This window comes from Rhamphochromis sp. 'chilingali' (assembly GCF_963969265.1).
Source record: "Rhamphochromis sp. 'chilingali' genome assembly, chromosome: 16".
NCBI classification, from domain to species: Eukaryota; Metazoa; Chordata; class Actinopteri; order Cichliformes; family Cichlidae; genus Rhamphochromis; species Rhamphochromis sp. 'chilingali'.
This window is the reverse complement of record NC_137943.1, coordinates 12345657-12371112: the sequence shown is the minus strand read 5'-3', so window position 1 is coordinate 12371112 and position 25456 is coordinate 12345657. Positions and strand designations below refer to the sequence as shown.

The 25456-nt window shown below is 42.5% G+C and overlaps 2 protein-coding genes across 2 annotated transcripts; one reads left to right on the top strand and one right to left on the bottom strand.

The window, feature by feature from the left end:
• Positions 1 to 121: 121 nt before the first annotated feature.
• Positions 122 to 18841, top strand: LOC308412650 (uncharacterized protein). The gene is made up of 5 exons (XM_080907166.1): positions 122 to 623; positions 1228 to 1544; positions 13796 to 13857; positions 16158 to 16368; positions 16691 to 18841. The coding sequence occupies exons 2-5, from the start codon at positions 1418 to 1420 to the stop codon at positions 17188 to 17190; spliced, it is 900 nt and encodes a 299-aa protein (XP_080763292.1). The 5' UTR covers positions 122 to 623; positions 1228 to 1417; the 3' UTR covers positions 17191 to 18841.
• Positions 18842 to 19938: 1097 nt separating this feature from the next.
• ptger4c (prostaglandin E receptor 4 (subtype EP4) c) lies at positions 19939 to 21515 on the bottom strand (the record flags this gene model as incomplete). Its single annotated transcript, XM_080861114.1, has 2 exons — positions 19939 to 20532; positions 20661 to 21515. The coding sequence occupies 2 exons, from the start codon at positions 21513 to 21515 to the stop codon at positions 19939 to 19941; spliced, it is 1449 nt and encodes a 482-aa protein (XP_080717240.1).
• Positions 21516 to 25456: the final 3941 nt, after the last annotated feature.

Below are 25456 nucleotides of genomic sequence, written 5' to 3'. Positions count from 1 at the left end.
TGTCCATCCCATATGACAGTCTCCCCCACTCTCCCTCCCTCCCTCCCTGCTCCCAGCGCAGGAACAAAAAGACATCTGAGCCATGCAGATGAGGAACAAAACTCAGAGCACTTTGTGCAGCCGCCACTGCGCTCCAGTTTCACAAAGTCTCTGACAGGGGGAGCGGCGCGCTGTTTTTACGCATAGCCTCCAGTCCAGCAGCCTATTGTAGACATTGTAAAGTAGCCGCGTAGTACATTTGTGGAGAGGACACAGCTCTGATAAATGGATACCTGAGTCCAGAGTAGAATAGCTTTTACCAAGAGAAAAAACAAGATATGCGCTTTTTGGAGACGCTGCGTAAATGCGTGACGCATGGACTTTTTTCTTTTTATTTTGACCGACAGAGGAGAGGTTTTCTCCGTTTTAACTTCAAATTTCAAATCAAATCAAATCAATCAAGCCAACAGATCCACAAAAAGAAGACAAAAGGGCTTTCCCTGTGATTTTTTTAACCAAACCGTGACCGCACAGTCTATTCCCGGACGTTTTGTCGTAAAAGAGACGCAAATCGTGCTTTGAAAACTTATTTAGTCATTAACCATAAGAGCTGTTTGGAGACAAGACCGAACAGGTTACTAGAGGTAAGAAGCGGAGAGTCATGCCTGGAAAAACTGGCTTCTTTTCATTAAACGCTGGTTTGACGTGTCAGCGGAGACGTAGTACAAGAAGCAGATTGAGGGCAAACATTTCTTGCACTTCTGACTGTTTGACCGACTCTCCTCGCTTTCTCTTTCTCCGTGTTGAATTGTTTGTGTCACCGCAAACAAACTCCCCGCTAATTAGATTTTATATAGGCAGTAACCTGCCAACACCAGTTAGCTGTAGAGTTTTATTTTCTTCGTCCTGGGTAGATGTAACCGCCTGCAAAATGTCTTTCTTGACAAGTCATTCGGTCTCGTATTTCAGACCAGAATATCGTTTCCTTTAGACAGCTTCAGATATTTTTGAGAGGGCTTGTAGAAACAAATATCTTGAAGTTTAAAAAATGTTGATTTTTTTTCATCACAAATAATACAGAGATATAACAAAATAATGGTAACAAAAAGATGGGAAACTGCCCCATCCTTTGGTTATATTTAATTCATAGTTCAGTCAGACTTGAGAGCCATATAAAACACAATGAACTAACTTAACTCACTGGTTATTACTGTGTATTTACCATCCACTGTCTCTGTTCTTGTTCAGGGTGCTGAGGCTCTACAAGAAGGACTCCGGCCATAGAAAAAAAAGCATTTTTGGCCCCACATAAAGGAGGAGGAGGCGCTTCTTGCCTTGAAGCTGAGACGTTTTTAGATGGATTCTTTATGTCTGCTTCAGCACCGGAGCAGACGGTCTGCTCTGAACATTTGCAAGCCGTGACAGCACGTTACAAAACATGACGCATCGTAGCGTATGGATTGCCAAAAACATGAGCTGCTGCACCCAGCGCGGAAGAAGGAGAAGAAGAAGAAGCGGCTTCCCTGTCCTCTGCGGTGCGGAGCAGGACGCGCGCAGGACAGCTGGTAAGGCGCCATTCAGGGTCCGTGCAAAGTTGCTCGAGAAGTGATTTAAGACTTTGTCACAGCGGTTTAGAGTGATGGTGCTAATATCTTTATGCTTGCTGTAAAAGCAGACCGGGGCCTCTTGTCTTCGTGTTTGCTGTGACAACACTGAAATGATCGTTTGATGTTTGATTTGCTTTCACTTCAGCCGCTCTCAAACCTCCCCGCACGCACCTGCCAGCTGCTTTGGACTCCTCTGACTCTTAGGATCACTGTGACCTGGATTCAGAGCTGGGCTTCATTCACTGTTTATTGGGAGGGCATTAATGAAACGCAGTCTCGTAGGAGGGTAGTGGATGTGTTTGTTCCTGTGGTGTTTATAAAGTTAAGTTATATGAGTTATAGTCAGAAGTGTTTACAAGGTGCCAGAAGGGGAAGGGGGGCCTCGGAACTGCGGAAAAATATAAATCAAAGGTACTGTGGTTTTATAGGTGTGTGTGTATTCTCAAAGAGAGGACAGTGGCAGTCAGAAGTCCTCCAGTGTGATCCCTTCTGTGGTGGGCTGCAAATCTAAATATCAAAGTGCCGATTACACACATACAGAGAGAGAAACAGAGAGAGAGAGAGAGACTTACAGCTGCGTGTGTTCTCCTCCTTTCCAGAGGCTTTGAGGGGATCATGGCCAGATGAAGTCTTTAAGCTTCAGGTGTTGTGACATTCAGGGTATTTTGTGTTGATCACTCTGGCTTTACCGCTCTGTTACTGTTTCGGGATCTATTTCAACTTTAATCTGTATTCTTCTCGTTCCTTGCATTCAGACTTTCAGCATCCGGTGATTTCCCTCCTGAAATGTCAAGATTTGTCTGCTCAAAAACGTGATTATGGCTAACTGACTCACACATTTGTACATGAACTTTCATGCTTACACTCTGACTCAATGACCCTGTGACTCACACAGTCATATACATACAATGTCTCTCTCACACACACTCACACATGAGGCCCATTTGGAGGGAGGCAGGCCTCTGATGTTCAGAGCCACTGAGAGAGTCAGCAGTGTTTTCTCGATTTTTCTCGATGAATCTCTGTGTGTCCAGGCGCTTTGGCATCACCTGAGACTTGTCGCACGTCCCCAGCAGGCGTCGCCCGCTGAATTTCTGTAAAGGCTGTGAAAACTTGTCATGCCATTGAAGCGGCCTTGTTTTTACTTTACTCTGGATTGTTTCAAAATCTCCAGTTTGTTCTCAGGAGGAACCTGAGGGTATGGCCTCGGCTTCAGGCATCTCACACTCGCCCGTCACGCTGCCACAGCTTTCACTTCCTCCAGTCAAAGGTCATGGGGGTCAGTGGCCCCGCTGAGGGTCAGGTACAGCCGGCCGGCATGCTCTCTTTTCCAGCAGCCTGCTGATGTGTGGTCTGGCTTGTTTTAACTGGCATGTGGCTTTGCAAGAGTTAGCGTGCCGTTTGTTGGTGTTACGGTGTTAACTCTTTCTTAATCTGACGCCAGCCGGGGTCGCAGAGGAGCATCCTCGTTGATAGACTTGGATCCGCTGTGACACTATTTGTCTTCCCCTCTGGTTTTATTACTCACTAAGCCTTCATCCGCAGGGCCTGATACCTCAGTTATTACGCGGTGTGTTTAATTTAATATTCTGGGACATATTGAGGATAAAAACACTCATATCTTTTTTTTTCCTTTAAAGCAAGATTGCATCTCTCAGATTTGCCAAAAAAAACATAACCTCTGCTTCTGCTGACAATCAAGTGGAATGAAGTGAGGAAAACAGCAGAAGGTAGGGGGAACATTCAGTCACTTCTGGAGGTTTAAAACAAAAACAAAAAGTCCCACAAAGTTTGGAGCAGAGTTGTTTTACGGGGGGACTTTAAACAAAGTAACCATAAATCTTATAAACTGATCATATTGACAATTTTAACATCACACATCTGTCTCACCAGGCAAAACCTGTTAACTTTAAAGCAGATGAGAACTCGACAATTCAGTACAAATAAATAATATTTACTAAATATTGATCATTAGAACAGCATCCATCAGAGCACAGAGGTTATTCTGAACATCCTGCTTCTCATAGGTTCATTTTGTTTGAAAATAAATCTTTCATTACAGCATGTGTGCTTTAAATCGAGCTGCTCAGATTAGAACGACTGATAGAAAACTGAACTCTTGTTTAACCTTCAGAATGGCATCATGAGGATGACGTAACACTGTTTGTTATCAAATTAATGATCGAATTGGTGAAAATTAACAGAATGATAATATTAATAATTAATCAGTAAAGTTTACTCACCAAGCCACTGACCTATCAGATGATCCGAATTTTTTGTATGCCTTCAAGTCGAAGGTTAAAAAGTGTCTCCAAATAAGAACTCACGTTGTACGTCTGTCGTGGGAATTTAAAAAGAAACGTGATCGCAAAGTAATTAAAGTGTGACCAAATACCTTTTATGCCTAATCGTCTGATAATGTGTGGCTGTATATTTCCTGGATTAGTCATATTGACAACACGAGAGATTAAAAAGCAGATAAAGCCTTGTGCTTTTAAGAATAGAAAAGCTGATTTCCATCACAAACAGTGAAACCTACTCATTGTTCACTGAGCACATTAATCTGACTGACTTCAGATTAAAGCATATGATTCATTTCACAGCAATACTGATGCAGTGCAACATTCAAGCAATACACCAGACCACAATCTTTCCAGATTAATGGACACCCGTCAGTAAAAGATGGATGCGTGCTCTGCGCAGGGAGGCTTGTCTTCGTCTGCGCCTCTGCTTCGGTGTGTGTAACGTTACTCTGGCTGTTTTGTCCCAGCACTAATGGAGAGAGCGCAGGGAGAGAGATTGATTATGCAACGTGAGGTGCCACAGGGCAACTTCAATCTGGAAGTGCTTAGAGTACGCAGCGAACCACAGTGATTCCTTCAGGGCAAATTGAAGGAGGCATGATCTGACATAAAGGAATTTCAATTTGTTAGATGTATTCCTTCAGACAAATGCTTCCCATGCTACTTCTGTTTTCTGTGTCCCTGCTTTTGTAGCGCTGGACAATCTCGTGTAACTACACAGGGGGAATTACTCCTTTCTGTGATCTTGGATTGTTTTCTTGTTGTCGAGCACTTTGGCTTTTTTTTTAAGTTCAAACACTTTAAATTATTTAGAACAAAGCAAAAGTTAATATGTTTGGAGCCGCTGATGAAACATAAAGCTTAACCTTTGTGCTTATCGTAAAATCTTCCTCTTAAAACAACTTTTTCTCCGAATACTGAAGAATGTTAACTAGCCCAGCGCCATGTTTGTGTCTCTGAGAGCGCTTTTTGATACAATAAGCTGTATTCTTCTGAAATTAGCAGGTCAGATTCATTAATCATAGCGTCTGAGGGCCGCTTTGAACTATCAGGCCAGGTCATTAGAGCCAGCCTGTCTGGGGTGGGAGAGGGTGACACGGAAACACTTTGGAGAGCGCTGGTTCAACCAGACCCAAGTCACACTAATAATGACCTGCGTGTGTGTGTGTGCGTGTGTGTGTGCGCGCGCACATGCGTGTGTATGTGTGAGAGAGAGAGAGAAAGAGAGGGAGTGTGTGTCACTTATAACCACTTCTCTGAGAGCTATTCTCAGGCACAGTGTGGGCTTAATTTGAAGAAATAACAACATGAGATTGGAACAAGAAAAGGTTGCAAGGGTGCAGGAGGGGGGGGGGGATTATGGGAGAAGAAATTTCAGTGTGGGTGTGTGCATTTGTGTGTGATTTGCACTGCCAGTTTTTCCTGGAAATATAAGCTTTACAGTGTTTTGGCGGGGGGGGGGGGGAGTTTATGACAAATGCATGTGTGCGTGTGCATGTGTGTTTTCTATCTATTCCTGTCCATCCCTCTGTGTTCTCCCCCGCTGTCCTTTCTGCGGCCTTTTAAGCGCTGCCGTCCTCACAAACACCGGAAAGTGAAATCCTATCCTCCGATCATCGCTCCAGCATAGCTAAAATGTGTTCCCATTTAAGGTGAGGCTCAACCAACGGCTCTCTGTGTGGCTTCCTTTTAAAACCAACTTAATCAGGCAGGAATTTGGGTTATTAGGGTCAGGGACACTGGGAAGCAGCTTTAGTGAGAAGCAAAGTGAAGGGAAGCGAGACGGTGAGGACACAGATGTGTCGCATCAGCTGTTGCTGTCTTTAACTCATGGGAAAGCAGGCGGTGCGCAGAGAAAGGTGGTGTCCCGTCTAATTTACCTGATCGGGTCACGAGACGCTTACAGGTCTGATGCATTGTGGGATTCTGTGTGGATAATTAGCGATAACTACACTATAGCTAAACTTTCCAGTGACCCTGCACACTTAATCTTGTCTAGAGGCGGTGGTACTAAATTCCAGCTGATGTGGAAAAATCTAGAAGGTTTATATGCTCATTATACCGGAAACCTACTGAAAGCTTGTGTTTTTCTAGCTCTCCTGCTAATTTTAGCAAGGTATTCGCCACTTTAACATCTAAAATTTAGCAACAGATACAAGCAGTGTCAAACACAAGCTATCAGAAAAAATCACATAGATTTTGAATTACTCTATTATTGATTATTTTGGGCTGACTGGGAAACCAGTTGTGTGAACGACAAAGCAGTTGCCCCGATACTCAACAGATTTGGAGAAACATTAGCATTGATTCAGTTGTGTTTGTGTCCTGCAAAGTTAGCAACTAGAGGGTGAATTCATTGAAACAGTTTCTTCTAAAGTAGCAGACATTTCCTTCAGATGATGAGAACAAAACTGAACTAAAGTAAGAGTGAATGCTGGACATGTTCCCGCCACTTGCAAATGAAAAGCTTTATTGAGTGCAGTTAGCTTAAAAAAGCTAAAATAACCTCTCTGTTGCTTAGCTGAACTATCGAGCCTTCAGATCATTTTCTGAAGGTTTGTCACTGCGAATGAACCCTTTACACATCACATGCTGACGTCTGATCCCTTTTCACTACAAAAATATTGAGTAGTGTAGGATGTGACAACATTCGCCATAATTCATAGACTGGGACATGTGCAGCAGCAGATGATAATGGATCAAAACCTCATATCTCAGAGCCTTTTTGCAGCACATACAGATATCTGCAAACACTGATGATACATAATAAAATTATTGGGGTTTTTTTTTTGTTGTTGTTTTTTTTCCTAACACCTCAGTAGGTATTACTATACTTCTGGCTCTTGGAGGCTTTAAACCAGTTTAAAAAATCAATGTGCTTTTTTCCCTCATAATGAAATGTAACTGACAGATTTATGCAAACATACAATCAACAGAAACATCAAACGCCCATTGTATGACGAATTTCTCAAAGAAGGTGTAATTAGTAAGGTCCATATAAGGCATGCAAGACATGTAAAAACAAATGGAAGAGTCTGATTTGCATTTCTGAAATTTCACACCGCTGCAATGTGGTCACTTTACATTTTTACTTGCTTAGTCATACAATACGTCTGATAATTTCCTCTCCGTTGGCTCTGTTACAGCCTCAGCTTTCTGCTTCATTGAGAACATGTTTCCATTCGTGGAGTCAGGTGGCTTTGGCCATTCAAACGACGACAGCGTTCTCTCTCTCTCTCTCTAACTCAGTTGCAATAAAGCCATCAGGGCTGCCGCTCAAGGTGAGCGCGCTGGTCATGGATGACACTTTTATGACCCGCAGAAAAATGCATTTTACCGTGCTTGTTGTGACCCAATGATCCCAGCACTTTGACAGTCTGCCATAACTCTTTCTGGCAACCTGACCCTAAATGTGTGAGGGCGTTAATCTAGAACTGTTCCACTTCAAACACATTGCTCCCCATGAAAAGTGCTTCATCCCACTTATCCCACCAAGAAACCATTAAACACTTTTTTTTCCTCTGGAGTTTCCTCGCCTCAGAGAAAGCTGCAGGGTCAGTGAAGTAAATCACTTATCACTCAGGTTTACTATTAGGCAGCCAATAAGTTTAACTCCAATAGGTATGTCTAATGAGGTCCAGGTTGTGGTGTTTAACTGCTCGAGTAAAGCATTTTCTTTTCCGTTCTTTACTTTTCGATCCAGATTAAAGCTCATTCTAGCAGTATCTCTTAAGTTCATGTGGCAAATATGTAAGCAAACAGCTGCCTGTTTACACATAATGTGATAAGACTTCTGTCCACGTGATGAATGTAGGAAGCAGGCCTATCAACTATCAAAGAAAATTACTGGTGGACTGAAATTAGAAACTGTCTATAGCAGCCGATTGGTCGCTGGGGCTGCAGAAATCATACATACACCAAAGGCTACTCTTTTTAAGTATATCAAATCATTTCATTAAATAACAATAGACTCTAAACCGTCCATTTTCTTCTGTTTGTCCAGCTCAGGGTTGCAGAGAGCTGGAACCTATGTAATGCAGAGTACACCCTGGTACAGGTTGCCCGTCTGCTGAAGGGCTACCACGGAGAGACAAACATTCACACTCGCAGTCACACATGCAGCCAATTTAGAATCATAAATTAACCCAAAAGATGCTGGAGGAAGCAGGCACAGGGAGAACATACAAACTCCAACCTGCAGATTCAAACCCAGGATCTTCTAGCTGTGAAGTGGCGGTGCTAAACCACTGTGCCGCCCATATCTGAAAGCTGTTACCTGTGTGAAAGACTGTCAGACACCTACGGGCTCAGATGTTGTCGCTCAGTTATAAAGATGAAGACATGTGGTGAGGTCATACGGATTCACTCCTCACCATCCTCTTCCAGGCACTGCGGTGTCCACACCTCTGATTATCCCGGCCTCCTCGGTGTGGCCTCAAGTATGTGTGCGTGTGTGGGAACTGTGAAAATTTAACAAAAATAGTTCGTGTTTCTGTGGCAGGGAAAGGATTACAAGAAAAGACCAACAGGCGGAGAGACTGTACGTGCACACATGTGTGTGTTTCGGGGGGACCTATCTGAACCGAGGCATGGGACCTGCTATCTGTTTCTCATTTTAGCGCCGTTCTGTGGTTTTCCAGCAGTGACAGGCCAAGGAGTGGAAACTGGCACTAACGAGCAATTACATCCTGCCTGCCTGCCAGGGATTATGGGATTACAGGCTGACCGGGCTTCAGTCTGCGCTCCCTTTCTGCACTCTCATTTTGTCATTCCCTTGCCTTCCTTGTGTTCGCGCTTATCTTTGCTTTCAGACCTCTCCCATTCAGTGGTTCAATTATCTTTTTCTCATTTTTCTTTCCCCTGGAAAGTAACCCATTGTCTATTTTTAATTCTCCTTACTCGTTTGTTCATTATTATCTCATTCTCCTTATCGCTCCTCCTCCTCTTCCTCCTCCTCCTAGCCTTTTCTCCTTTTGACTTCATGGCCCCCTCACATAGTTTAAACATGCTGTCGTTAACCGCTGAAGAGTGAAATTGGTTTAGTCGTAAAGGGGAAGAAAGGACACTTATCAAGAGCAAAATACATTTAATGTGCGTGAACTTTTAATAAGAAGGGTGAAAATGAGAAACAAAGGGTAGAGGGTGAGAGTCAGGAGAATGGCACGTTAATGTCTGAGTTTAAGCCGTAGCCCCAAATTACAAATTTGTCCCAGAAGACACAAGTTTTTACTGTTTAACGCCCTGGAGTGTTTTGTTTTGTGCAGATTAATGAAAAAAAAAAAAACCCCTGAAAATCCTGTCAACAGCATGTTACAAGCAAGATTAAAGTAAAGTTCACGCTGGTTAGATGCATATATCTGTGGAGCTTTGGGGCACAAGCTGATATTATGCTACCTTTTCGAGGGGACCTCCCCAGATTTCTTGGTGTCTGGTAGTGATCAGGCGGCTCTCCTGGTGTTCAGCCTCTTTCTCCTCTTACAGGTGTCTTTTATTGAGCCAGCGGTGATTTACTGTACTCTTGTTTTTCTCCTCGCTCCTGCAATCAGGCACCGTGGTAGTGACAGGTTAAAGCTGGAGGTCAGAACATTTTACCGGCGTTCACACAGCAGAAGAGAGAGCGACTCTAATAGGAAGTTATTATCGGCGTTTGGGTTTTGTGGGGAGACTAAACACCAGAGAGCTTGGAGCTTTTTTCTTTCTTCACAATAGTGAGAGGTTTATGGAGGCTCTGTGAGTAACGCTCAGGTCTGTAATAGTATACAGTGAACCCACAGATCACTGATCAGAAAAACATCTTGGTGAGTAATAGACGGGAAATCAATGTAATATTTATACGGCCTTACAAATGTACAGTATAGCTGCAGAAAAGTTCAGGGAAAAAAGAGTGTTTGAGACAAATGTGTGACAGATGTGTGAGGTATGTCACTAATGAGGCCGATTATGACTCAGCAAGTAGAACAGCAGATTCTGCACAATATGTTTAAATGAGGATGAAGGAGGGCCTAAATGATTCTTTGGGTTTTATTATCTTATAATATATATTATATTAACTTTTATCTTTCAGACAGAAAAGTGAAATCTAAAGAGAGACATTTTACTGACTAAGCTTATACAGTTGCTTTTTTTAAAAACAAAATTTAGATGCTGTGTTCCCCTAAATGAATCCCATATTGCACTCTTATATAATAGAAAAGCATGTTTCTGTGTTGCATCACTTTTGTGGTTTGTATGTTTTGATGCTCGTAAGATGAAGGCCCAAATTATCCCAAATTATTCCCCGCTTCAGTTCAGCATGCATTCTGTCCAGTTAACTGATGTTAGTTTTACACTTGGGTCCTCTTTTCTAGAAGCTGGTGTCTTTTCTTATATCTTAAATAAATATTCCCAGAACACAGTCCGCATCCACCCTGTGCAAGCACTTAAACACCATTTGGAGTAGCTATGCACTCCAGTCCTGTAAGCTCCGCGAGTATTAACTGGCTCTGTCTTCATGGGTTGCTCTCGCTTTTGGAGAGGTTGCCCACTTAACTAACTGTGAACAACAACCGCACCGCCGAGGAGCAACAACGTAAATGGAAGGTGACAAGAACTCTTTGCTGCAGACATGCAGGCTGATGGACAAACCAAAGCCTTTAATCAGCCAAACAAGGAAGAAACAGCTTAGCTGTCTAAACACACACACACATATACTGTATATATCAGCAAGCTTGTGTCAGTCTGCAGCTCTTCAGGACCTTCAGTGGTGTGCTCTTTTTTATTTCCCCCTCTCTCCACCCCTCAACTCCTCCACCCATCTCTGAAAAGCCTGGAGGCGTCGGGCTGTAAACAGCTCCACAGAGCCGGCGTGAAATGAACCAGCAGACAGGCCCATGTAGACTCCCAGCTCATTGATCTAAAAAGGGCTAAACACTCCCAGCTGTGGCATTAGGGGTTGAGAATGGCACCTCTCCAGAGACTCGGTGAGGATCTGCAGCCCCGTGTCCCACTTCACACTGCTGTTAGTTTCTAAATCAGCTCAGAGACAGTCGGAGATACAGAGCCCAGGAGTTGGAACGCTTTGGCTTTATGTCGCAGCGGCGGCGTCTGTTTTTCTGGCTGAGTTACGATCAGTTTGTCTCTCAATGTCCTCTTGTTCCCTCGCCCAACCCTCAGTGTGTGTAACCTCACTTTGCCTGGACTGGATCACCACAGCTGGAACAAGCAGGATTGCATAAATGCACCAACAGGTCTTATCAGGACCTGTGATCCATAACCTTTTGTCAGTCTTCCATCTCACTGCACAGACAGAACTTCTTTGTGACTGTTAAATAAACATGGTGCGCTGCATATCGGCGAGATCTATAGAGACGTGAACGGTACACGCTGGAATACGCTACAGTGGGCGTGCAGTGTTGCTGTATGTAGTTCAGTGCCAAAGTTACACAAAGCCTCTCAGAGATGATAGATGTGGTTTCAAAGATGTTGGAGGTAATTGTGGGCAGAGTGCTGTTTCAGAAAAAAACATGTTCGTGTCACATTTAAACAAGTCAAGCATACATCGCTGAAGTAATTCATTTATTAGCAGGCAAGCGGGGAAATTTCATTTACAAATAGTCACAAAGCGAAAAAATGAATTTAAGCAGAAATACAAAAGAGACAAAGAAGGCAAAGACTAAATGAAAGTGAAAAGTGAAAGTTTGGTCTTTAGGCTTTTAAATAAAAATCCCTGATTTGGCATCTTGTAGACTAAGCATCACCTGATTATCTCATGCTTTTAACCTTAATTACCTCATGTTTTAACCTTGATTACATCATATTTTTTAACATTGATTACCTCATGTTTTTAACCCAGATTACATCACATTTCTAACCCCAATTACCTCATGTTTTTAACACTAGCCTTGGAATATACAGAAATCTCGATCCAACCTCAATATTAATTGAAATGTAATCAAAAATCAATCATACCTGCATTTTTTTATGCTAATTAACCTCCTAGGACCTGTGGACATCACATTTTGGGTTATTTAGACTAAAATACTCAATTTGTCTCTACATGGGCCTGATATCCACTCACGAGGACATTATACTGCTACTGTTCTATCAAAATTTTAAACAAATATCCTCATATGTGGCGCTTATTTTTCTTAAAAACAAAAATAAGGTTAAAAAAAATCTGGTAATTCTTTGTTTTTACATTCATCAGGTCCCAATAAGCCCAAATATCAAAGAGAAATTAAAAATTCATGTCGTGGAAGAGTTCGGGTCTTAGGAGGTTAATATAGTTCCTTGTTTTTCCATTCATCATCATTTATCTAATGTGGACAAAATGTTCCTGAAATTTGAACATAAACAATTCCTTGATAAATGGGCACCTGCTGACGAAGATCCTGTAATATGATCAAACGCTCCAGAATGGCTACTAATGGACCTTGTGATTACACAGTGTTGTTGATGGCTGTTTCTGAGATCAAGGATGAACACTCAATCTCAATCAACGCTCACGATATATTTGGGTTCTGGTCTAATATTTGGACAAAGAAATTGATTCCAAGATGCTCCACTGGACTTTCAGAGTGGCAGCTGAGGTGTATATATATATATATATATATATATATATATATATATATATATATATATATATATATATATATATATATATATATATAAACAACACCCAGCACGCCCGGGTCCTCTACCAGAGGCCTGGGAGCTTGAGGGTCCTGCGCAGTATCTTAGCTGTTCCCAGGACTGCGCTCTTCTGGACAGAGATCTCCGATGTTATTCCCGGGATCTGCTGGAGCCACTCGCCTAGCTTGGGAGTCACCGCACCTAGTGCTCCGATTACCACGGGGACCACCGTTACCTTCACCCTCCACATCCTCTCGAGCTCTTCTCTGAGCCCTTGGTATTTCTCCAGCTTCTCGTGTTCCTTCTTCCTGATATTGCTGTCATTCGGAACCGCTACATCGATCACTACGGCCGTCTTCTTCTGTTTGTCTACCACCACTATGTCCGGTTGGTTAGCCACCACCATTTTGGTGGTGGCTAACCACTCTGCTCTGCTAACCACTCTATATATATATATATATAATATATATATATATATATTATAGTTCATACATGCATGTTCCCAGTCCAAACACCAGCTAATCAAATTATTCACTTAACCTGTGAACTGGTTACCTTTAAAGCTTCCAAGCAGTGTGAGCCACTGTTTTGGTGTCCGGCTGCCTTTGTTGAGCATTTTAAAGATGTTTTTCTTAAGTACTAAAGCAATATAAAGAAGAAACACCTACAACTTTGTGATAGTCTGATCTTCTTTGAGTTCCCCTTTTGGGAGGCCACAGTTTAACCTGATGACCTCATGTTGCAGGCGCTCCGCAGCCAGCACAATCCTCCACACAGCACGTACTATATATAAACATCTGCATCCGTGACACTTCTTATCACCTGTCCTGCATCTCTGTGGTTTTTGTCTGGGACCTCCGTGAAGTGCTCTTGCCATGCCTGGTTCCCCCTGCTTGTACCTCTGCCACAGGAATAACCCTAAAGAATGCCTTTGACAAGTAAATTGCAGATACTGGCTTTTGTTGCCGGACTGGGGTTGTTTGCATGGATGTATGAACAGACAAGCCAACACTAGCCACAGTAACTGGCAGCATACACTAGTCTCTTACTGAAGCAGCAACCAAAACATTGTCCTCATGTACTGAGGACGTGATTTATGTGACATGTCGGCTTGCTCAGGGGCCCATGGGCCTGTTTTCTTTTACAGTATCTGGACAATTGTGAATGTATACACACCATATCGCCCGCATGTTGTCCCTTTAGTTTATGTTATCCTTTTCAAAGGAGTTCTAGGAGGAGGAAAGTTGAAGCCTTGTTCTTGTTCTTAAATTCCTCTGTCCCTCTCTTTCTTTCCAGGTGGGACCAGATGGAGGATTCGGAGGGCGGATAGACAAGACGTTACTTCTGCAAAGGGCAAGGTTTGTCTGCAGCAAGCACACTCATACTTTCCTCTCCTCCAACTTCTGCCTGTTTTTCTCTTCACCTCCTTTCTGTTCTCCATCTTTTTCAAACTCACTTAAATGAAATCCTCCTCTGTACATATAAGCTCACCTTATAAGTTTTCAGTTTGACTGTGCAGACCACTATAAACCAGAGGAAGAGTTATGTGTGTGTATAAATTGTTAATGAAATCCATCCCCACCAGACTCAGAAATGAGCTTTTCATGAAGCCCTGTCAGCACCGAAGCTTTCGGTGCTAAATGATAAGCCAGCGGACGGAGCTTGATCCAAGGCGGAAATAAAGCACAGTTATTTGACTTAAATATCACTGAAGATGAAACAGGCTTGAGACAAAGCTGCCGCTGCAGCTCTTTTGAGGGGCTTATTAAAAACCTGTGTGTTTTAGAAGCTCTTCTGAGTAGAATCTTATTATCTTTATCAGTTTTATATCTGTAAAGCTCCCTGTCAGCTGAGTTTTGTGGTTAGGCAAATTATTCCTCTGGTGTTAACTGATATTTGTTTGTAATTACACTTCTCTGAAAACTCGCTGCCTTAGAAACCTTAGAACTACTCTACTTACCTTAATATGTCTTAATATGTCTTATACAATCTACATTAAAGAACTGTTATAGATAGATAGATAGATAGATAGATAGATAGATAGATAGATAGATAGATAGATAGATAGATAGATAGATAGATAGATAGATAGATAGATAGATAGATAGATAGATAGATAGATAGATAGATAGATAGATAGATAGATAGATGCATGCCAACCAGCTCAATATTTCTTAGTGCAGGAGGAAGAGAGCTCCAGAGCCGAGGAGCAGAGCGACTGAAGGCTCTGTTCCCCATAGTGATAAGGTGTGAGGGTGGAACAGTAAGATGAATAGCAGATGATGATCTGAGAAGGCGGGAAGCAGTGGTGATATGGAGCAGGTCACACAAATATGAAGGAGCAGATTTATGGATACACTTGTATGTAAGAAGTAAGATTTTAAAATTTATCCTGGCTTCTACAGGCAACCAGTGAAGCTGCTGAAGAACTGGAGTAATATGAGCTAGTTATGACCCGAGCTGCAGAATTTTGAAGAAGTTGGAGTTTATGAAGGGACCTTTTAGGGAGACCAAATAGGACGGAAATTACAGTAATCAATACGGGACGTAATAAGACTATGGAAAAGGATGGTAGCAGCATGGGAAGTGAGGAAGGGACGGAGTCGGTTAATATTACGTAAGTGGAAGTAAGCAGACCGGGTTATGTAATTAATGTGAGACTGGAATGAAAGCGTATTATCAAGTATGACACCCAAACTCTTAACCTGAGGGGAGGGAAGGGTAGGAGAATTTTCAATGTTAATGGAAAAGCTGTGGGATTTGGTTAAGATAGATGGTGTACAGCCTACACATCTAAATTATACAGTGTTTTGATCCTTTTTAAAAAAAAATCACCACTCACGCTGTTTCTGAAGTTTTGCGTGACCTGATGTTGACACGGTTTAAACCAGGGGTGGGGAAACTCCAGCTCTCAATGGCCAGTGTCCTGCAGGTTTTAGATGTGTCCTTGATCCAACACAGCTGATTTAAATGGCTTCATTACCTCTTCAACATTTCTTGAAGTTCTCCAGAGGCCTGGTAATGAACTAGTCGTTTGATTCAGGTGTGTTGACCCAGGGTGAGATCTAAAACCCGCAGGAGTTCTCCACACCTGGTTTAAACATTTCCACGGTAACAGCGGCTTCCACAAGCAGAGATGTCACTTTTATGATTGTGGATGGAGTAGTTCTTTTCCACGCCATCACCATTAAAAATGTTTTTTGTTGAAATAAGGTTGATAAAACAGATTCGTGGTTTACAGGAGCACAGTCATTGTTTCGGTCTGCTTTGGATAGTCTCAACATTCTGGCTCAAAATCCCTATGGAGAATGTGTGGGACGTTTACTTTCAGAGGTACTGAGGGTACTGACAATTAGAGCCGAATTGTCTGTAAGTTGATATTATTATCAATCTATTGGTATCGGTATTTATATTGACTGACAAATGAAAATTAAACTGTAAATAACAGCTGGAAGAAGAACCTTCAACCATGTTATGAGGGTTCACCTTGCATAGTTTGTCCACCAGAGGGCACATTTTCCCTGCAAACACAACAACCAGCTGACCAGAGCAGAGGACTTTATAAACTATACATAACACATTTTAGGGAAATCTTTTTATGTGTTTGAAAGAGAATATATATCAAATAAGAACCAGCTGACATACTCTGTCTTCTTAGGTGCTGCTGTGGGTGCTCATTGCTTTGCTGCCTCTGGTGGAAGGAGCTCATATGAAAGGTGGTGCTGGTGTGGGATCAGACTCAGGCCACACTGTGGGCCTGCTGGGAAACCAGGAGGAGAGACAGCTTCCTGTGACGCTGCCTGAAATGGTGGAGGATAAGGAACAGAAAGAAGACAGTGACCCTTACTCTACTTGGCACCCTCTTTATGGTACTGAAGCTCTTTGGAAAGTGTTTTTGAGTGACTGATAACGCTAAAAAGCTCTCTTTATATATACATGTGCAGTCCATTTACTATATAAGTCATAGCACATAAGCTTTACTGAGCAGTACTAGAATGGAAAGATGGTTGAGAGAAGTCTGAGCCTGCTTTGTGTCTCAGGCCTTACAATACACTTACACGTGAAGTCATTTTATATTAAAATGCAGACGTGAGATTGTAGATTACTTAAGAAATATACCCCACTGCTCATAATTCTGTAAACTGGTGTTCACTCCCAGCCTACCATTTCCTTTCTTTCCTTCTCTTTCAGACCCTTTTGTAATGGATGAGGTGGATGACCATCCCAGCAGTCGCTGGGTAGGACGATCACCACGCTCCTCTGATCCCACAGAACCTCAGCCCAAGGGATCATCGAAGAAAAAGAAGAAGAAGAAAGAAAAGGAAGAAGAGACAGAAACAAGGAACAGAAAGGGTAAGGGGAGAAACGGACACCCGAAGCAGAGCAGCAGGCACTGCCGTGTGGAGAAGAAAGAGATGAGGGTTCGGGATCTAGGACTGGGATTTGATTCGGATGAAATCGTCCTTTTTAAGTTCTGTGTAGGCTCCTGCCAGGCCGAAAGAACAAACTATGACCTAGCACTGAAAGCACTGCTGGAGAATGGCTCGCTGCCTCGACGCACCGCCCGCAAGGTCAGCAGCCACCCCTGCTGCCGCCCCGACCGCTACGAGCCAGTATCGTTCATGGATGCCAAGACCACGTGGAGAACCATCCAATCGCTCTCTGCCGCCAGCTGCATGTGCATGGGCTGAATGATGAGTACAAACAGATAAGTGCCCAGGATGGATAAAGCTGAAGAGCCTCTGGCTGGATAGTGTGTGTGTCTGTGTGTGTGTGAGGCCCCGTGTTTAGGATTTGGCCATATGGGGGCACTGTCTCACACAGAAACAGAAAAGAAGAAGAAAAAGAGGCCACTTGTTTGCCTCCCTGATACATTTCCTGCTGAGAAGGAAGTGGGCTGGCCGCAGCTGGACATTAAGGGCCAAGGTCAAAATCAAGAGACTGAGGGGGAGGTCATTAGGGAAGCCCAGTCTGGATACTGTTCCCTCATTAAAGGGTGAATTCTTTTTAACTGAATAACCGGTAATTAATGCAGGATACTAAAGCCTGGTTATTATACACAGAGACCTTCTTCATGTGTTTGATTTCATTTGGGCGAGACCTGAAGGCTGAAGCTCAAGCGATGTAAAGAAAATTTACAGTTAAAGGACGCTTTGTTTCCATTCAGACCATTCATGCTCGGTGAGAACAGGTGTTTCCACAAGATTCGTTCTCTTCCCGCACACAGACAGGGACATTACATTGTGTCTTCTCTATGTTCAGGTGAACTCAGCCAGATGGATGCCATGCATCTTCATGTATTACTGTATAAAAGTAAAGTATATTTATTTTGGATAAATTATTATTTATTTATTATGGCTTCATATGAGAGCTGTTTTTATGAACTCTATTGTAGATAATATCTATTTATTGCCAAGATTCACTTTTCATGTCGACAGTTACTTGTGCTCGCATACAGTACATTTTTTTTCTTTTCCAGATGCTGATTTTCACACTTACCCAGCACAGAAAGTCAAACTTTGGCTAAACAGTTTCTTCTAGGCAGAAGTAGATTGGATTTCTAAAATCTGGTTATTGATATTTTTTTCTATTGAGCAAAACAATATCCAAGAGGTCAAATTCTTATTTACTTTTCATCCCAGACTAACAGATATTGGGCAAAAATGGACCAACATTGAAACAATGTGGAAGAACTGATAAATATTGAATTTTGTTTACTTTGAGAGCATCTAACATAATTGAGTCTGGTGAGATATCTGTGTTTGTGGTCACCTTTGTGCTGGAAATAGTCATTTAAACTTTAATACATACTGCATTGTATGTACAGTGTGTAGTGAAGAGGATCAATTATGGTTTTCCTTTGCTGTTACATTGGTGGATGCTCTGTTTTAAACACTAAATACTGAGGTTATTGTATGAACAACTAATCCCAGTGAGCCAAACACTCAACTTCAGACAGTTTCTCGATGTGTCTTCAGAATAACCCCAGCCTTGATGACTGACATCAGCCTTTGACCAAGTAACATACTTACCAGTGGCCATGTTTTGTGTCCTATCAGTCCCAGCAATTTTGTGCTGACTAAATGCTCTAAGATATGAACTGAAAGTTATGTTTTACAATGCAATAACTTTGTTTGATTTTTTTTTTTTACCAGCTATCAGTTAAATTGTTACCGACCCAGAATTTTAGAACTCGTGCATCCCTAATCTAGACGACAAGACCTTGAAGGTGATTTTTAGTTCTCATTCATACTCTCACTATGTCGCTCTGTCCTTATTATTATTATTATTATTGTTATTATGATGATTATAAAGCTTCCTTTATTTTTGTATGTTATTATCCTCTAAGGGAATAAAGTTTTTTTTTATAATATACATCATGTTAGTACACCTATTATTCAGACTATTCTGTCCAGTTATCTGTGCAACAGTTACTGGTGTGAACTAACACCACAACTTAATTTGCCGATGAATTATCCTGTAGCGCCACCTGCTGGACTAGAATCTAAAGCGAACTGCAATGCTCGTTTTGACGCGAGAGGAACTTGCTGTCCTGCCACCTGTCTGCTGCCAGCTGGTGATGTCTGCTTTAAAAACTTATTGTTCTTTATTGAGCAGAACAGGCAAAACCGGTGATTTCGCTGCCTTTATTTATCTGCACAGACCAAATAACACATCCAGTAAGCACCTGAGCTCACACAGGTGAGGGGAACAGTGTTTTTTTCTTCTTCTTTATTTTAAAATAAGATTTGATCACATTTGCTTTTTACAACAGCAGTTATTAAAACACGAAAGACATTCGTGGTCCTCCATACCTGCATCATGAAGCACTGTTACATGGCACTGAGCGAGTTGGCAGCATGTAGAAAAAATAAATAACTAAATAAATTACACCGCCCCCCGTAAAAGAAATGTAGTGCAACAACACATGTAAGGGCGTCGCATATTTAAAGAGTTTTAAACCCATGAAATGACAATGACACGCACTTTATTTGTACCCACGGGGTATGAATATTTAAATTTCCAAGTTTGGAAATTTCTTTTATTACGGTAAAAAAAATCTACCACATACTGTTCTGGCTAAACTTTTTTTTTTAAGGTTAAGCAGCATGAAGAAGTAAATGTTTGGTCTCTGTGATTCTTTGGAACTGACGTGGTTCTTCAGTTCACAATCTACTGTTGAACTGCTGCGCTGGATCACGTGGATCAAACCTGAAGCACTTTGCTAGTTTTCAGCTCACGTTAAATCATATGAAAACTGTTACCTGCTGTTAATGGTGACGTGCTGATTACTGCTGCAGTTGTTACTGGATATTATTTTACACGATGTGACACTTGGCGGTTTAAACCGATCAAACGTGATTAAGTCACAGTTCGGAGATCTTCCCCGGTTTGGCCGAGGTGCTTGAAAACTGCTGTCGGGAGTTCGTGAACTTCACTCAGAGACACTTCGCAGACTCACAGGAGCTCGGTGTGCTGAACGTGCAGGTAACGATGTCCATTCTCCTTATGTGCGCAGGAAGCAGCGGCGTTACGCTGCGCCCTGGAGATGCCTTGGCTGCCTCCTGTTTGGAGTTACCCTCCACCTCGTCATCACAGCCAAGGGTCGCGGTCGATTCGACGCTGAACGGGTGAAAGCTGACACGGGCCGTGTCGTACTCCCACGCTTGTCTCAGGGCAAAGTCTGTAAAAGATTTATTCTGGATGAGTCCGTGATGGTCCCGGTCGTTTCTGTAGCTGGATGTGCGTATGGAAGCGTAACTGGTATCGTTGCTGTTTAAAGACTGTGGAGAGTTTTGACCCTCTGCCCAGCCGATGTTGTCGCCGCCTCCATCCCTGACCCTGTTAACTGTTCTCTTTAGCTTCTCGCAGCCCTTCAATAGCAGGTTTTTGCGACACAATATGTACACCCAGGGGTCTAATATGGGATTGAACGAGGCGAAGCGGACTGCCAACAGGTCGCTGCGATAGTCGGGCTTCATCCCAGCAGAAATGTAAGATGGGCCATATAGTTGGTTAACAAAGATTCGCACCTGTGAGACAAAAGCATGACAGAAGATATCTGAGTTATGATATCAAATAAAGCTAAGACCAGTAACTGAATGTGCACTGGGTGCAGACATAAGAGAACAAATAGAAACAAATAGTCTGTTGCCCTTACCACTAATGGGATAGAGCAGACCAGGAATACGATGGTCATCAAGATCATAAGCCAGAACATTTGGATCTCTGCCGCAGAAGTGACCGAAGGCAGCCGAGGGAAGCGTCGACGGGAGCACCCCTGCTCACACAGCTCAGTCCTGACTATTCCTGTCCTCTGGTTCATGCCCACCAACGTCCTGCACACCGCCAAGTTACACAAAACAGTCACTGCGATCAACATAATCATCACGCCGCCGTACAGAAACGAGTAGCAAGCTCCCAGTGGATCCATTGCTCTCCAGTCGAGAAAGCACCAAGTCCCGGGGATTTGGCTTACGTGCTGTCCGAATCCAAAACTGGGCATAATACACAGCACGATGTTCGCCAGGTAGGTGACCAGGAGCGCAAACCGCGCCATGGTTCGGTCTATGTGCTGGGAGTAAAAGTACGCGTGATTTATGGCCAAGTATCGCTCCACAGCCATAGCGCACAATATAGACATGCCGGCGGAGCCGAAGAAAAGCATGGAAAAGGAAAAGAAGTGGCAGAGCAGCGCTCCCCCTGGCCACCGGCTAGACACGTACGTGGCGATTACCACCGGGCTCGTGAAGCACGTCCCCAACAGGTCCGTGATGGCCATACCGCAGACCAGCGTGTAGAAAGTGGTTTCCTTCTGTTCTTTTTTGGAGACACACAGCACCACTATGGCGATGAGGTTTCCTAGGACGCCCACGGCGAACATGGTGGCTGAAGTGATCAGAGACTTGTACTCGAGCCGAAGCGCAGGGAAAGCGCTCTGGTTAAGCGAGAGAAGCTGTGACGGCTCAGAAACGTTTGTGTCCAGTTCTTCAAACGCGGCAGTGTGGTTGATCATTATTAAACAAAACAAAAAAGCAGTAACAATGCACGAAGATTAAAGCACGAAGGACTTTCAGTGACCTTCAGAAAAGTCGCTCTGAAAAAAACAAAATGCTTCTCCAAAAAAATGAAGAGGAAAAAAAAAAATCACATTGCGTGGAATCTTGTGCTCATAAACGCATAAAGCACACAGCAGTGAAACGTATGTTGTGTTCCAGCACTGTGTTCGGATCCCGGCATAACCACAACAGGTGTGCCTGTTTTTGTTTTACACCACTCGGATTTGCTGGTATTTAAGCTCTGTGCTGATGTCAGGACAGTGACGTGCGGGCTGGAAGCGCGCAGGTTTCCGAGGATCTCATGTCTCAAAGTACAATCATGCGTCTTTTCCCCGATGGCCTTATTAACCCCGCAAGTAAAACTCCATTAGTCTCAGCTCACTAAAGCCGCCAGGCAAATGACAATAGCTGGTATCGTTTAGTGATTAAACTCCTTTTGTCTAATTTTTGGACGGACTTACAAAGTGTACGCCATAATAACCGCATTAAATAGGCTACATTTATATATCTCTACAGCCACGTAGAGCAAAAGGTTAATCTGTTTTTAATAACTTATTTTACCTGAAATTTTTAAATAATGATCACAAATTTTCATAATAAAAATACAAGCTCTCACTGATTCTCACCGATTTCATAAGGAGGCTTTCTGAGATTCACATCATGTGAGAATGCTCTGGATTACGGCTCACTGACGTGCAGTTTGCAACAGTATCCTCTTTATATGGTCCACATATAAAGGTGGAGATCAGCAAAAACTAAACTTCAGCACCAAGGTCAGCGCCTCCCCAGCAACTGGCACCACTCCCCACCAAAGTCAACCTTCAGCAGGCTATTGGTTATTGGTGGCTGTCCGATTGAGATGCAATCGATGACCTTCCAAAGAGAAACGGATTTTGTTTGCTTGTTGCTATTTTGTTTTGTTTTTTGTAGTTTGAAGACAGCTACCATTCCTTCACAAACTATAAAAATACACCCACCTCTTTCATATCTTTTTTTTTTGTGTAATCTGATGTCAAAATCGAGCACGGTGCTATCAAATGAAATCCACACATTCCAGCGAAAAGGGCAATCAATCAAACGAGCATGGAGGTGCACATGTCTTTGTTGAAGAGGACTCGAGGGAACAAGCTGTCCATGTTGCTGTTAGCTAAATTGATGGCTCTACAGCCACTAATGTTAATCTGTGGTGTATTGTCGCATGAATGTGGCCCTATCCGAGGCAAAACAGTCTGAGTGAGGTTGAGCTCAACACCGAAATATGACATAATGGGAAATCAGAAACAAAAATAGAGATATTCTTGTGATGACGGTGATGCTTGTCAAGTGAATCAGCCCTAACAGATAAGCGAACCGTGTTAAGAGTTTGCATAATGAGGGGTTCTTTTTGAATTCCTTGTTTAGAGTCCTTGGGTCTTTTGTAGCACACGCTTCATTCAGTTTAAAAAAAATCATCCAATGCACGAGACGTTTCAGGTGTTGTTCCAAGAAATGATTGTCTGTAATTTTTATGTCTTACACTTTTGCTTTTGTTTGTAAGTCAAGACTGTTTTGCAAAAATCTTCATGACTCTGCGTCATTTTGCCTACTCTGTATTCTATAATGATCAATCCAGTCCTTTCTGGCTACTTAAAATATCTTTATATAAAAGTGATGTTGTGTTTGGTGCGGCTTTTGAAAAAAGACACTTTTAATGGCAATGAGACTTTTTACCTGCACAAATAATGGATATATAAAAGCCACAAAAAGTGGAACGTTCTTTCGGGCTGAAAATGATTGGATGCCATTCATGAGAGATATGTTTGGCACATATTTGACACATTAGAGGCCAAAAGGTCATTTATAACAGTTTACAATCACTTTTTTTGGCACCATACCGGCACCCCAAGATGCACAGTCTAAACATCAAGAATAACGTCACAACAATGTGATTGGTCACTTGCAATGTTGAACCTGGAACAACATTTTCATGATGGTCTGGGAACAACACCAACACGAGGATATCAGATCATCCACGAGTCAACACAGTACACGGTTGCCCACCAATTTATCAAACCTCACCCAGTTTCATTTACAGGAAGTTGCACTTGGTTAACTAAATTCATTTATTTATGAATCTATTTACTTATTCAGATAAATATCTGACTTGCGGCAAACAAAGATGGGGGAGTGTGTATTAAAACTGAATTTGAAGTTGACGTTCAGTGAGCTGTGAGATTGCTATCAGCCTCGTCGCAAGCTCGATCGCCTCCTTTCTCTCTCCTATACGTTCATACATACCTCCATACATCGGATTAGTCATTCCACTAAGATCGACTAAATGTCGAGAGGAATTAGCCTGTGGGTGAAATTATAATTTCAGAAGTCATCATAATGAATAATGTACTACTTCTCTAAATGTTGTTTAGTCTTTAATCCGTTCATATTTTTTTTCAAAGCGTTTGGATTGAACCAGAGCAGTCTAGGAGTCAGACTGCACGACGTAAGCCCACAGGCTCAGTGATGAGGAGCCGCTCCCTTGCTAATTGGGAGTTAATTACGCACAGACTGTTAGAGCAAACTAAATGGAGCTCAAAAAACAGTGGACGTTTGCTGCAATTGTCAAGAACGAATCTCTTATCGTCTTATCGAGGTGGTGATTCACAAACTAACCACACAGTGACAAGTCGTTCTGCTGAAGTCTTTGCTTTAGTTCTAATGGTAAACACTGATAACGGTGGAGAGCGTTGTTGATGTTTCCCTGCTGATTGTCAAACTTATATGCTGCTAATCATTTCTGACATTTTTATATAAAGTCTGAAGTAGAATTATTTACTAATGTGAAATGGAAAGCACAATGTTATCCCTGAAAACAACGGAAGTACTCAGATACATATATCTCAATATTAAAATCGATTTTAATGTTTGATTTTCCACACAATGCAGCTTTATACACACGTACAAACATACATAAACACACAGAGCGGAAACAGCAGGATAATCTAATCGGTGGAAATGAAAGAATTCATCATACACAATAGGAGTAAGATTTGTCTGACGGTGCGCTGTTGCAGAGTCTCTCCGTCTCTGTCGGTGTAAGTGGATTCCTGTCCCGCCGTCAGGGACAGATGCCTCCTGGGTGTGTGTTCGATTGTGGGTTTGAAGCGTCCCTTTCTGTTGTAATAACCAAACGCCTTCAGAGATCAGCAGCTCTGATGCTCACACAATAGTATACTCTTTCTCCCTTCGACTGAGCACACATGGGTTTAACGCTTTTGTCTGTGTGTCTTATTCTCACCCAATACATGACGGACGATCCCTATTCAAACTACAGGGCTTTAATCACTTCCAGAGATGGGCAGTAATCTCATTACTTTTTTCAAGTAACGAGTAAAGTAAGGGATTACTATTGCAAAAACGGTAATTAGATTACCGTTACTTTCCCGTAGGAACGCTGCGTTACTGCAACCGTGATTTTTTTGCCAGAATGTCTCACGACAGTGAGGTAAGCGAGTGCGACGTTCGTGACAACAGCTGTGTGCAGATCAACAATGGATCACATATCGATTGTGGAAGAGAGTATGAGCATGGAAGTACTGACCTTACTTTGAGTTTGATTCCATAAAAAGTGACAAAAACATTAGTGTCCGTTGTGCGTGGGAAGAAAACTTCTTTTTACAGCGAAAAAACCCCCCTAAACAAGCACCAAGTGCGCAATGACATAATGGGAAACTCACAGAGAAACTGCGGATTCTTCCACTGACCGCTGCGGCACACCTGCACCAGGGTAAACCTCCGCCTACCGCAGTCCTGCTTTACAGGTGAAAATAGAGCAAAAGGACCGCTGAGTCTTTGACTTTATTTATTTTCTGCTGTGTTTTACTTGCATCTATTTGAAAGACTGAGTGTAAACACAAAAAAT